At 38.8% G+C, this 15037-nt stretch overlaps 1 protein-coding gene across 3 annotated transcripts in view; it reads right to left on the bottom strand.

Annotated features, from left to right (window-relative positions):
- Positions 1 to 3141: 3141 nt before the first annotated feature.
- LOC124711903 (DNA replication ATP-dependent helicase/nuclease DNA2-like) overlaps positions 3142 to 15037 on the bottom strand; it is a 151628-nt gene continuing 139732 nt past the window's right edge. For 2 of the 3 annotated variants that reach the window (XM_047242154.1, XM_047242152.1), the window contains 4 exons: positions 12400 to 12570; positions 9134 to 9289; positions 8968 to 9042; positions 3142 to 4548 (listed from right to left, as the gene is read on the bottom strand). In XM_047242154.1, coding sequence (XP_047098110.1) covers positions 4282 to 4548; positions 8968 to 9042; positions 9134 to 9289; positions 12400 to 12570 — 669 coding nt within the window. In that variant the 3' untranslated portion in view covers positions 3142 to 4281. The remainder of the gene's footprint in view (positions 4549 to 8967; positions 9043 to 9133; positions 9290 to 12399; positions 12571 to 15037) is intronic. The other variant, XM_047242153.1, reaches the window with a different exon arrangement.

Raw genomic sequence — 15037 nt, forward strand, 5'->3', positions numbered from 1 at the left:
TTTAATTCTGCCACTACCCAAGTTTGGAAGATAGGAAGAAGTAGTACTAGCAGAATCAAGACTGTGGGGATGGGTCGTGAACCGTGCTTGGGTAGCTCAGTTGGTAGAGCATTTGCCTGCGAAAGTTCCAGAGTTTGAGTTCCGGTCCGGCACACAGTCTTAATCTATCAGGAAGTTTCAACTTTCCTTTTCATAATATTGTTACTTCACATATTAATAATAAAGGATATTGGTACCTTATCTTAGAAATGAGACATATTTCAACTTATTATTATTACAGAGCAAGGAAAATTGTGTTCTTACATGATGCAAGACATAAGAAAAGGATAGGACTATCAGTTGGTTTGTGCTTCAATTATTTACTAAAGATTGAAAATGAAAGTGCTTAATGATGATATACATTACTTGTACTAGAGAGTACAATTTGATCTCTGAGTTTGAGAGAGAATGGTTAGTTTGTTACAGTACCACAGCAGCAAATTTTGCTACAGTGTGGGGTTCTCAACTAAATTAGTGATGCTGCTGTGGTGTCACTGTGTCAAAGTTTGCCCTGTACAAAACAATGTCAGTGTGGGGTAACCACTAAAACAGTGCAATCAAGTAAACAGCTTACATGCTGTTACAAACTTCGCACAACTTTATAACTGTTAATTCTTTAATCAGCCCTGAGGTTAATATGGTACAGTTCTCCATTCCACTCCCTTGCTGCAATCCATTGAATTCAGCCTGATTTGAGCATTCTAAACAACATGAATGTTCTGCATAATATACTTCAGTATGTAGCACACTTTGAGAAAATGTTAAGGACATATTTCCAAGTTGAGTACCACTAGAGCTTGTGTCACAATTTGACTAGAAGAAGGGACTGGTTGGTAGGACATGTTCTGAGGCAGCAAGGGATCACAAATTTAGCATTGGAGGGCAGCGTGGAGGGTAAAAATCATAGAGGGAGACCAAGAGATGAATACACTAAGCAGATTCAGAAGGATGTAGGTTGCAGTAAGTACTGCAAGATGAAGAAGCCTGCACAGGATAGAGTAGCATGGAGAGCTGCATCAAACCAGTCTCAGGACTGAAGACCACAACAACAATAACAACAACAACAACATGTAGCACATTTTGAGAACATGTTAAGCACAAATTTCCAAGTTGAGTACCACTATGGAAGCTTATAGGGAAATCGTATTATCACCCCGTTCATAGAACACACGAAGGGTTGAAGCACACATCCGTTCAGCATACTTGAAATCACTTCCACATTTGCCAGTTACTTTCCACACAAAATAATATAATATAATGGATCCTCCTGACAAAGAAATTTCAATCCAGTCACAAATTTTGTAAACTGGTGTGATACCGAGTTGAATGCTTCTTGGAAGGCAAGAAATACTTCGTTTGTCCAGACTCTCTTCATCTATGACTTTCAGGATTTTGCGAGAAAAGCTTGAGTTTCAAATGTCTGATGTTTCCAAAATCCATGCTGGTTGACATGCACAAGATTATTTTGTTTGACACAGCACACTGTTTCAGCTCAGATTATGTTCTAAGATTCTACAGCACCTGGATACCAATGTTATTAGGTGAATGTTTTGTGGATTACTTTTGCTATCCTTGTACATGGATCACATTTACAGCATCTGAATTATGGACACCTTGTTTACACTTCTTTGTTCATCCTACGATACACATGTGCCATAATATTATACATAAAATCTGGCAAACATACAGTTCAGTATTCTGACAAGTCTGTTAATGCATTCCCTGCCAAATCAGTTAACAGGGCAAGAGTGTCATGTTATATGGCCTAATAGCTTGTCACATGTGGAAACAGTGCACCACCATATGCCAGGTAAAACTACTCACCTTGTCATGAATGCATGGGGAGTCACATGCACAGCCTCTGTAGGTGAAGCCATACATCTGTGTGTAATGCCAAGTTTGGCAACATACTGATGAATTGAACTTCTTGTTTAATTTTTTACTTACTTACAGTTTCCAAGAAACGCACATTTATAACAAGTCCAGAATTTATTTTACCCTGTAAGAAATGATGTTTGTGAAAATACTCTGTTTTTATAAAGTTTTTAAGAGTACTGAGTGTTTCCCTTTTTGTCTTCAGCATATATTGATATATCCAGATGCATGTAACAAGTATTTTTATTATATTTGAAAAGCATAATTTTTGTGCCAGTAATGCAGGGGACTTGGTCATTTTATATAGATAGGCTACAGGTATCAACCATGAAATCATTTCATAAAGGAAGAGAAAAGGAAGGTCAGCATTGGCCGTAATATTGATGTTTTACTGATAGCAGAATGGATTTTCGATCACATGGTGATCATCTTCAGTGCTGTACAAATTAAACTCAGACACTGGTATCAAGTTATCAATAACCAAAACTGAGAAGCAATCACAATAAGGATCTAGGATTTTGAGTGGGATGTATAAAGAAGCACGCTCTGAAGACTACAGAAATACTGGTTTAGTCTCAACATTAAATATTACTTTAACACGATGATACAGTTCAAAGCAGACAGTATAAAATCAGTTATTGTGATCGCTTCTCAGTTTTGGATATTGATAACTTGATGCCAGTGTCCGAGTTTAATTTGTACAGCACTGAAGGTTATCACCTTGTGATCGAAAATCGATTCTGCTATCAATAAAACATCAATATTATGGCCAACACTGACCTTCCTTTTAATTGAACATATATGGTCGTTGTATACACAGCACTCCATGGAGTCGCCAATCGATAGAATGATTTCTTATTTTGGTCCAGCAGTTTAATGAGAACACATTCAACCTGCTGTGATGGGATCAGAACAGGCAAATCAGTATCTCACTAGTAATATTTGTGTGAAGAATTTTGGAGTACAAGGAAATCATGACACTGCAGACTAAATGACTGAAGAAATAAATGAAGATATGGAAGATCTAGAATTTTGAGTGGGATGCATAAAGAAGTGAGCTTTGAAGACTACAGAAATATTGGCTTAGTCTCAACATTAAATACTACTTTAACATAATGATACAGTTCAAAGCAGACAGTATAAAAATATACAGAAATATTTTAGTTGAGAGAGGTTACATACACAACCCTTCACCTGTGACAATATAAGAAGTAAATTACAACAGCAAGCATTTGAAATATTTTATTTATTTAAGAAGAATGCAAAAATATAAATAGCAATCTTTTCACATTAATACATGTAAGTGCAAACAGTGTATGAAAATATATAAAAATCTGTACAAAATATACATTCATAGGTAAATGTCAGTGCAATAGCACACCCTGTTGCCAAGTAATGTTCACAATGAAAATGTAGATATAATTATATAATTTCATCCCTTTGCAGACAACATAAATAATGCTAAAGGCATTCATAAATAAGTCAATATTTGGCAAGCACATGAAACTGACACAGCAGCATGCTTCATTCCATACTAGACAAAAATTATAGATAAATTACTTTACAATATAAATAATATTACCACAAAGATTTCTCATATCTGACAGAAACACATACTAATTGTTTTACTTCATACTTTGAGACCAAGTGATTCAACAATGCATTATTGGAATGTCATTCTGTCAAAGGAAACCCCAGGAGAAAATCAGCAATTAACTACAGTTAAGTAACTCAAATTATTACGAACTGGAGTCACAATCACTGCAGCGAATGGGGCTGATTTTAGGTTGACTTGTGAAATTAATTAAGGATCAAATGTGAAACATGAGACACTAGCTTATCTGGGCCTCAGATGTCAAGAGCAGGTGTTTCAGTTTACGCAATCTAGAATACATGACAGTTTTTGCTACCTACTGAAGCTGGAAATACCCAATTTGTGTGTCAGAAACATGTGCAAGAAATGTTTACATTCCACGATTATTCTGCTTGATTGAACTAAAGGTAAGATTTTCATTAAATCTTGAGAACTAAATGTTCTATTCTGCTTGATAACAAAACAGTAAAAACACAACTTAGCCGTATTACAAAAAGAAAAGTATGTTTTGTAATGCAGCTGTTTCAACGTAAAAAGTGAAATTTTTCAGGTCATTGTTGTCTACACACTTTCTTTTTATAGTATGGCACCACTTTTTAACTGTAATATTGACAGCGGAAAAAACAGTGTAGTATTACCTAACCATCCATAGGTTTCAAAATTATAGTAACTGCACTGAAACACAATATGAAGCAATGAAGGGGAACTTGTTTTGCATCTTGATAAGTGGTGAACTACAAGAATTTTCAAAAGTTCCGTTCATTAAGTTACTATCAATTTTCATTCACAGATTTAATAGTGACAGGTTTCGATTTGACACCAAGTTCACTGAATACATTTTCTACAAGTGGTTTCCATAAAAATTCTTTGCTATTATCATGTACAGAAAGTACCAGTCCTTTCTTGTCCAAAAGTTCAAATGCTCGAAAAAATGGTTTATGGTGTCGCAAAGTCTCACGATCACCAAACATTACCAACTTATGCTTAGCACGCGTCACAGCAACAGTCAATCGACGTATGTCATCAAGGATGGCAGTATCCTGTAAAAAAATTTTAAAAAAATTATTTTCAATTTGAACATTCTCCTTCATTCCTTTAAAACCTATTGGTTGTTGCTAGACGCTGACTAAAATTCATGGTGCAAAATGTTAACAAAGGAAAAAGATTGATAATGACACTGACACAGCTTTTCAGGTCCAAGTTTTAGTCTTGATGTACTGGAATAGCAATGGTTTATCATCCATTCAAATTACTTCAAATGTCATGTTCACATTCTCAATTAACTCCCTAAGTCTGGACTCAGCCCTACTGAATGGCTTATTTAATAATGATGGCAGCAGTCAAAACCTTGTTATAAATAAAATGAAGCAGTATGCCGTCTACGACAACTTTACTCACTCTTCAAATGTATCAACTACTTTCTAAGTTATAAGAGTATGAAAAATAATTTGCACTTTTTCTTGGCCCAATAGTATATATAGCTCATATAACTAGTTCTGTCACCGAAAATCACATAAGTCGAAGTAAATGGTGTATTTTATCAGCAGCCATCAACCACTGCATTAAAAAACATTTCCATGCACAAGCTGCCAGTGACCGTTTAATTTATATGTTTATAGGTTACTTTGGTTGACAAGCATGTACCAATTACCTACAGTCTCCATCCCTACATCCAAATCTCCACTCCTATCCCTCCCTCTATTCTTTCTCTCTACAATCAGACTCTTTACTCATTAATGTGGATGCTATGCATCCTCTTACAGTCTATACCAACGTCTGACACCAACTGCACAACCCCCTCCTAAACGATGTTGGCCAACCAGATTCCAGTCTATAAATGTTTGCAGTTTATAAACCAAATCTACAAAAAAACTCCACAAAATTTCCATGGGAAGCCCAGTATGAGTTTCTACTCATCATATAGCAGAGATGTTGAGTCACAGATAGGCACAACAAAAAGACTCAAAATTATAGCTTTCGGCTATTTAAGGCCTTTGTCAACAGTAGACACACAAGCACATGCACTCACGCAAATGCAACTCACACACGACTGCAGACAACTGAAACTACACTGCGAGCACACCAGTGCATGATGAGAGTGGCTATTGGGTGGTTATAAGGAGGAGGCTGGAGTGGGGAGGGGGATGGTTAGTATGATGGGTGTGGCGGACAGTGCTGGAGGTTAGATGGAGGGCAGGGGAGAGGTGGGGAGGGTGGGGAGAAGTAGCAGAAAAAGAGAGAAAAAGACTGGGTGTGGTGGTAGAATGACAGCTGTGTAGTGCTGGAACAAGCCCCTTCCCAGGTTGGTTGGGTGACGACAGTCACTGTTGTCACCCATACAGTCCCTTCCCTGTTCTCATTCCAGCCCTACACAGCCATCATTCCACCACCACACCTAGTCTTTTTATTTCTCTCCTTTATCACTACTTCTCTGGCCTTGACTGCATCTAGTTGTGCCCCGAGACGTGAAGGATACCCTAACCGAAATTCTACACTCATCCCTCAAGCTAGTATTCCGTTACACAATTAACCCATACAATGTTTCCAGAATGAGATTTTCACTCTGCAGTGGTGTGTACACTGATATGAAACTTCCTGGCAGATTAAAACTGTGTGCCGCACTGAGACTCTAACTTGAGACCTTTGCCTTTCATGGGCAAGTGCTCTACCAACTGAGTTACCCAAGCACAAATTATGACGCATCCTCATTGCCTTAATTCTGCCAGTACCTCGTCTCCCACCTTCAAAACTTCACAGAAGCTCTTCTGCGAACTTTGCAGAACTAGCACTTCTGGAAAAAAGGATATTGCGGAGACACGGCTTAGCCACAGCCTGGGGGATGTTTCCAGAATGAGATTTTTCAAGACGATATTATTGTCCATCCCTATGCTTCCTTTACTCCAAATCCTATGCTCCATGACCCATTTCTCTGTGGACAAACAAGGGGTAAGCCCTATGTCATACATACAGCCATGCATCACTTCCTACAGCAGCTAAGTCACAGGCATTTCCTGTTCAATCAAAGGATGGGTCACATAAGAATATAGTCATCTTATTCCAACAGTGATGCAGTTACAGTGAAGCACTGTATCCAAGTACAGCAGTTACCACTGCTAGGAAAAGAAAGCAAGTGTAATGTTAGACAAAGCAAATGGATGGTATAACGGAGGCACTAGGAATCAAAGTTTCTGGGACATCCAGATGAGATGAGTGACAATAACAACCAGGTGGAAAAGTGCCCATGCTACATCTGCTGGCAAGAATTACAATCCCAGAGGGTCTTACAAACACCACACAGTAACCATTAGGAGCAATACATTCGAAACATCCAGATTATTTTAGAAAAATTTCAATATTTAGAAGCCCTTCTGAAGAGTCCAGTGAAAGTGAAACTATGAGAGGCACTATATAAGAAGACAGCACAAACAGCCCATGAAGTTAGAAGCAATTGTTACCAGAAAGCAGTCACAGTTAGTAGTCATTGGGAGCAGTTCCACAGCCGACCCTCAAGGCACTTTGCTGCAGTAAAGATTCTGCAAAGTCTGTGGATGGACTAGTAGCAACAAGTAGTATTTGATATTTTCTGTCTGTCAGAACAGAGGGGAGAACAAGTGCTGTTTTGCACTTGTCTCCAGTTGTGGTTAAAGTATCTGACTGCATATTGGAGGAAAGAATTGCAAGCAGACCGATCATCTCCGGCAGATCAAGGTAGGGTGAAGAAGAATGAAGAAACTGTGAGTTGCTGAAAAGGCAAAACATACAGAGTGGCTGGGTGTACTCACTGGTTTTCAAAGATGTACAGCCACTGTAAGACACCTTTCTGAATAAGGTTAAATTACTGTGAAAATTAATAGTTTTTTTTTAACTGAATCCTTAAGCTTTTGCACTCTTATTCAAGTTCCATGAATCAGAACTTATTGTCCCCATTTCAGAATCGCCTGTGCTAAGCAACCTAGGAGACTTTCTCCCTCTTACTCCATTAAAGGTGACTCAGTAGACCCTCAACCTATATGAAAGTATTGCCGTCAACATCCTGACAGCACTACAAAGGCCATGTCTTCACCCAAGCTGGTGGCACAACTTGTACCAGGATGTGAGGCAGCAACTACCCTGCTGTCTACACCTCAGATTGGTTACCAGCCAAACTTTCTCCCACCCTTCCTGGCTCTCCTCCTTTAGTTTTGTCTCTTGGCACCAATGGCTTTCTTTAGGCCACTGCTACTGAGAGCTACATGTCTAACCGTTCCTCCTTTCCAATGTCATTCAGATCCTTCTTTGCCTTGCCGATTTCACGTGTGTGTGTGTGTGTGTGTGTGTGTGTGTGTGTGTGTGTGTGTGTGAGAGAGAGAGAGAGAGAGAGAGAGAGAGAGAGAGAGAGAGAGAAGGAAATTTGCTGAGGGCAAGAGAACTCCAGAGAGGCTGCAGAAATGGATACTTAGATTACAAGAAGAATAATACCACATTTGAAAGCCAGTGCCATTTTCTCAACTGTTGCATCTATCTATGTAATCAGTTACCTATCTTCAGTTATGTTTTTACTGCAGGGAGAGGAAATGTTTAGTTCCAGGAGTTTATGACCCTGTGTCTTTCTCAATGCTGTCACCCATTCACTACCACATAGTTTGATATAACTAATTCAGTTGTTTTAATGCAGACTGAACTGGTCCATATGTATAACTTTATTATTTGTATATAAAAACAAAGATGAGGTGACTTACCGAACAAAAGCGCTGGCAGGTCGATAGACACACAAACAAACACAAACATACACACAAAATTCAAGCTTTCGCAACAAACTGTTGCCTCATCAGGAAAGAGGGAAGGAGAGGGGAAGACGAAAGGAAGTGGGTTTTAAGGGAGAGGGTAAGGAGTCATTCCAATCCCGGGAGCGGAAAGACTTACCTTAGGGGGAAAAAAGGACAGGTATACACTCGCACACACGCACATATCCATCCACACATACAGACACAAGCAGATGTGTGCGAGTGTATACCTGTCCTTTTTTCCCCCTAAGGTAAGTCTTTCCGCTCCCGGGATTGGAATGACTCCTTACCCTCTCCCTTAAAACCCACTTCCTTTCGTCTTCCCCTCTCCTTCCCTCTTTCCTGATGAGGCAACAGTTTGTTGCGAAAGCTTGAATTTTGTGTGTGTGTGTTTGTGTTTGTTTGTGTGTCTATCGACCTGCCAGCGCTTTTGTTCGGTAAGTCACCTCATCTTTGTTTTTATATATAATTTTTCCCACGTGGAATGTTTCCTTCCATTATACTTTATTATTTGTTATTTACAGGTTTTAAATATAAGTATGTATGCCAGAGACTAGAGTGTCAGAAGTAAGTCACATGTAGATCTGTACCCTGAATATAATATTCTGAATTCTAATGGAAACCTTTACATATTTAAATTGTTGAAAAAGATGTGTATGTTTCCATTGGTATATTCTTACAAGCTTGCAGCTGTACCTTTATTTCATCCTCCTCTTCTTTCTTCAGACTGGCTGTCTCATTGTCTTTGGCAGAGTTTTTAGCAATTGATTTCTGTTAACAGATAATAATGAATTAAAGTTTACAGCAAAATATACTGGAGCTAACTTTTCCCAAATAAGAGCCGAGAATAGAAACAACTAACCTTACTACGTGTACATGACAAAAGTATAACAGATTTGTCACGTCCTTGAAACTGATCAACAGTGTTGACCTCATGAGAAGGCAGTGCTTTCCTTATCAAATTAACTTGTGCTCTGAATGGTGCAATGATTCCAATATCTTTTGTATCTACACCACCCTGTAACCAGTAACAAAATTTTATTGTGTAAATTATGGCCAAGCAAAACCAGTGAAACATATCGCTAATTATGTGGCATTATTTATAAAATTTACAAACACACATGACTGATACACACACATGAAAAAGCAAATGGCAGGTGTTGGTTTACTGAGCATTCTGACACAATTCACCCATACTCACAATTCACCCATACATAACATTAGCTGCAAAAACAACCAACCTTAGATCTGAAACTTCCTGGCAGATTAAACTGTGTGCCGGACCAAGACTCGAAATCGAGACCTTTGCCCTTCGCGGGCAAGTGCTCTACCAACTGAGCTACCAAAGCACGACTCACGCCCCATCCTCACAGCTTTAAATCCGCCAGTACCTTGTCTCCTACCTTCCAAACTTCACAGAAGCCCTCCTGCGAACCATGCAAAACTAGCACTCCTGGAAGAAAGGATATTGCGGAGACATGGCTTAGCCACAGCAAAGGTCCCGGGTTTGAGTCTTGGTCCGGCACACAGTTTTAATCTGCCAGGAAGTTTCATATCAGTGCACACTCCACTGTAGAGTGAAAAATTTCATTCTTGGAACCTTAGATCTATTTAATTTACTAAACGTCTTTCTTTAATGAACTTTATTGGCATTTTACAGCAAACAATACACCCATTACAACTGCTTAAGTTAGCGACTACAGTTAGATTTTAAACACAACTATTTGTGGACAGAAGTATACAATTACTATGCATCAGCAATTGTCGTCTGTGGGAAAATCTACAGACACACATTCTAATGAAAATGCCTAGAAGATTACAAGATAAGTTGGGAAAGGTGTAGACTGCTACTGCTGATCATGACCACCCGTTAGTGAACTGCCATTCAATTATAACGCAAGGCAGGGTCTCTCAAGAACCTTACAGTAGGGCTGGTAATGCCAAACTGCAATAAGATGAGTGCGATGCTGGACTGTGTGGGCACACACAGTCATACATACATGCCTGAGCATGCATGCACTTAGATTTTTATGTCTTGTGTAGAATCACAAAACTGTGGACACTTTAACTCCTACTGCTTTCGCAATGACAAGTGATTTCAAACTGTATTATGTAAAATATCTGAGAAAGAGAATGTCCACATATTTGTGATCTCCACTGAGCAAAATGCAATGTAGAAAATGTGATATTAATACAATGATGTGCACAACTTAAGAACAAAAGCAACTTTTGCATCACGTTTCACTGCCAAGTAAAACAGCTTGGTGGAACTTGGACCATACATAGAAAGGACTGCTGCAATACAGTACAGTACAAAAAGTAACTGAGCAAAATATGCAATGAAATGACCAGCAATGATGCTATTATCCAAAAGACAACAACTACACTGAAATCAGTGCGGTTCATGACGGTCCACTGGACATTGCAGATGGTGGGACGTGGGTCTTAATAACGTGTGTGGTCACCACAGATGGCAATGCATGCTCTGCAATGTGCTCCCATGTTGGTAAGGACTGCTTGTGGTAGGGCATTCCATTCCTCCACCAGCATGGTCAACAACTGCTGAATGATCATTGGTGCCTGTTGATGTGCTGCAATACGTCTCCCCAATTCATCCCACCCTTGCTCAATAGGATTTAAGCTGTGGGAATGGGCAGGCCAGTCCATTTATCAAATATCTTCTAAATACAAGAGCTGCTCCATCTGTGCTGTTCCAAGTGGTTGTGCAGAGCCATCCATAAAAATGAAGTCTGGCCCAAATGTACTCTTGAGATGATGCACATGGAAGTAGTACAGTGTCACAATAAAGTTGATCATAGGGTGTACCGTGTTTACGATTTGGAAGCTAATACGCCCATTCAACATTACACATGGACCACCAAAACTATCACTGCTGGGCGTACCCTCATGTGGCGAGAGGCGGGGACACCTCATGCACCAGGAACATTATTGAACATGACCATTGTGGTAGTCCTGGTGTTGTTGTGTGGGTACATGTTGTTGTCTTTGGCATTGCGTGGGTATCTTCACATCCAAATCTTTGAACACGGTAACACTCGCCAGCCAGTATTATTTGACACTGTACTCCTTCCCCTGTGCATCTTTTCTGGAGTGCGTTTTACCCTGACTTAATTTTTATGGATGACAATGGGCGATCACATTGAACAGTGCAGGTGGAGCAGCTCTTGGAACGAGAAGCTGTTCAGTGAATGGGCTAGCCTGCCCGTTGCAGTGAACTAAAAATGGAGAAATGGAAAGCCCTACCAAAGAACTCTTTACATACCTTGTGGCCAACATGGGAACATGTTGTAGTGCATATACTGCAATCCGTGGTGATCACATACCTTTTTACAAACTGTGTTTTGCCTTTTGTAACGCCCAAGGAACCATAATGAATTGTCGTGACTCGCATGTAAATACTGTCCTTGAATGAAAGTGTCATTTCTATTTGTCTCACAGCATATTTTGTCAGTTACCTTCTCTACTATACTGCACCAGTTCTTTCTATGGATGGTCCAAGCTTCATCAAGCTATGTTACTTAGTGGTGACATGTCGTGTGAAAGTTACTTTCATTGTTTAGTTTTGCACACCACAGTATATCAGCAACATATGAAACAAATTAGTTTTATACTGACTTCAATTTTTACTATGCAGGGAACGAAAATACAAATATAGTTTTTTTGAGTTAGCATCCTTTCGAAAATGGTCACCTATTTCGCAATCAAAAGTTCTGAGAGACAGACCGCTTCACACGGACACCATGGAGAGATGGTTAAAGGATCAAGAAATTACGCTTAATGTCAATAAAATTGCAACATTATAAACTGATGTCAGAAGTATGTGGTGTACGCTGTCAATCTGTAGGTGACTACATTAAAACAGTAATTCTGGAGAAAATTTCGTCATACGACAGCCAGACACTGGTCAAAATATAAGTTTACTAAATGCCATTTCTTATGATCTCTGATACAGTGTCGCATTTCATAAAAAAAAAAAAAAAAAAAACTCTAGGACAATTAAGAAATTAACTTTTGCAGTGTTGACAGCAATGACACTAAGAACAACAACAACAACAACAACAACAACAACAACAACTACTACTACTACTGCTACTAAAAGTTACTTACTTTCTCCCAAATGCTGGTCACTGCAGCCAGAAGTGCAAGCTCATGAATGTTGGTGCATCTACCATTTTTGTTGCTGTTTTCTTCTAATAATGGAACTACACCAGTGTCAACAAACAACACAGCATCTGACATATCTGGAGAAACAATCCTCGACATCCATTGTGGAACCTTCTAAACAAATAACGAAAATGTTATGTCTGGAATCTCATAATGTAATAAGAAGTACCATTTCTAGAAAAATGCAGTTATAGGAACATGTTATGAACGAGACTTAACACTTTCAATATGAAAAGCAATTTAACAATCCTACTTTTATTATTATTGTCATCAACAGATGTCTCCTTTAATATGGTATTGGTTCACATGTTGCTTAAGTTCCATATTATTGCTGGGAATTGGGAAGCTGTACTGCTACAAATTCTCACAGCTTGCCACCGCTCTTAAAGTCAACACATTGAGCAACATGCAGTAAATAAAAGTTCTATCTAGGAAAAGCTAATCCAACATGAGTTTCAACTTTATTCATCGCACAGTCCCCCTACCAAAAAACAATCGTTAGTATGTACAGTAAAACTCTTTGGCCAGTAATTATATGAACACGTGATATGATTACCAATGTGCAGTTTGTAACATTTCTCTCTTGAAGACTAATGTCAGAAGTACCCAAAAGCAAAAAAATTTTTCCTCTCCTTTATTCTGCAAACTGTATTACATCTGCTCATCAATACAATTTAGTGCACCTAAACTTAAAAAAAAAAGGGAAAGCCTACAATGTTAGTAAGTGTTTAGCCTTTTAAGATGAGGCAAGCTGGTGATTTTGTACCCTCAACATGAGACTCATATGATAGGCGGATTTTTATTATACCTGAATGGTCAATATTCAAAGACTTCAAGGGCATTATCGTGTTTAGCAAATAAGTTATTACATAATTAATAAATGAAAAAAATTTTGTAAATATTTTACATGCAACCTCATGATGAGAGACCAAATTAAATTTTGAAACTTCGTGGCAGATTAAAACTGTGTGCCGGACCAAGACTCGAACAAGGGACCTATTCCTTACGCGGGCAAGTGCTCTACCAACTAAGCTACCCAAGCGTGACTCACAACCCATCCCCACAGCTTCAATTCTGCCAGTACTTCATCTCCTGCCTTCCAAACTTCACAGAAGCTCTTCTGCGAACTTGGTAGAGCACTTGCTCACGAAAGACAAAGATCCCGAGTTCGAGTCGCGGTCTGGCACACAGTTTTAATCTGCCAGGAAGTTTCATATCAGCCCACACTCTGCTGCAAAGCAAAAATCTCATTCTCGAATAAAATTTAACTTAGTAGGTACAGAAATCTTTTTGAATGGTTTTAATTTTGATATGCCCTACAATTTATAATTGTTGACTTTCACTAAATTGGTTGCAAGTGATAGATACATTCATTTGTATGAAGTGCTAGAACCCCTCTGCTAGGAGACAGTTTGTGATTACAACCAGTCAGATAATGGCAACCTAAGAGTTATTTAGAGTGCCTTTTTTTTTTAATGGATGCTGCATGTTGAATTCTCAGATACTGTAGCCATTATGGAGCTTGGCTATCAAATGCCCAGCATTACATGTCTTTAATGACAGAAGATAAATTACATAGATTTCTACAAGTGAATGTATCTTTAAGACAACAATACAAAACTAACATGGTGAAAGATATGTTTTTGCATAGCAAGTGGTAGCAGATATAATTACAAATAAAATCTAATTAAAATACATGCTGCAGATGTACTTCACACTGTTCTAGCAACAATCTGTTTTTGAATTTCAAAGAAAAACTTAAGCAAAACAGATCACTTTGATTGCCCATGTAAGCAAGCCGGCCATAAGCAATGAGTTCAAGATAAAAAAGCGCATTACAAGATACTTCCTTCCGAGCACTTTTATATCACTCACAATTGGTTAGGCAGAGGTATTGTCAATTGTTGCAAGCTGAACACAAGAAACAGTAATGCTATTTCCCACTGATGGTTTCTATCCTACAAAATAATTTTACACACCTTGTACACTGTCTTGTTAGTCTTAGTATTTAAATGTATCAGCCTGTAAGAAAAAGGTCTCTGAATCATTAAAACCGGTATACTTAATTGCCCATATGACAATTTTAATTTAAATACACCGTATTTGGTAGCAAAATTTAATTTTTTTAACAGACAGTCTAAATGTCTATCACCTACGGACACAATCAAGTGAGAAAGTCAAATGAAACAATGAAAAATCAAAGACAGGATAATGACAGTATTACAAAGAGGATAGATTGCTATTCACCATATAGTAGAGATGCTGAGTAGTAGACAGGCACAACAAAAAGATTGCTAAACAAGTTGGTTTCGGCCAAAAGGCTACCTTCTGAAAAATACACACACACACACACACACACACACACACACACACACACAACCACTGTATCTGGTCACTGAGACCAGACTGTGAGCAACTGCGCACGGGATGTGGTGCAGAAAGGGTAGGGCAGTTAGGTGCGGTCGGAAGGATAGACAGTGGACAGGGGGGGAGGGGAAGGGGGGGGGGGGCAGAAAAGGAGAGAAGTAAAACGACTGTAGGTGCACTGATGGAATAGAAGGTTATGTAGTGCTGGAGTTGG

The sequence above is a fragment of the Schistocerca piceifrons genome, chromosome 8 (genome assembly GCF_021461385.2).
Source record: "Schistocerca piceifrons isolate TAMUIC-IGC-003096 chromosome 8, iqSchPice1.1, whole genome shotgun sequence".
In the NCBI taxonomy this organism is placed as follows: Eukaryota; Metazoa; Arthropoda; class Insecta; order Orthoptera; family Acrididae; genus Schistocerca; species Schistocerca piceifrons.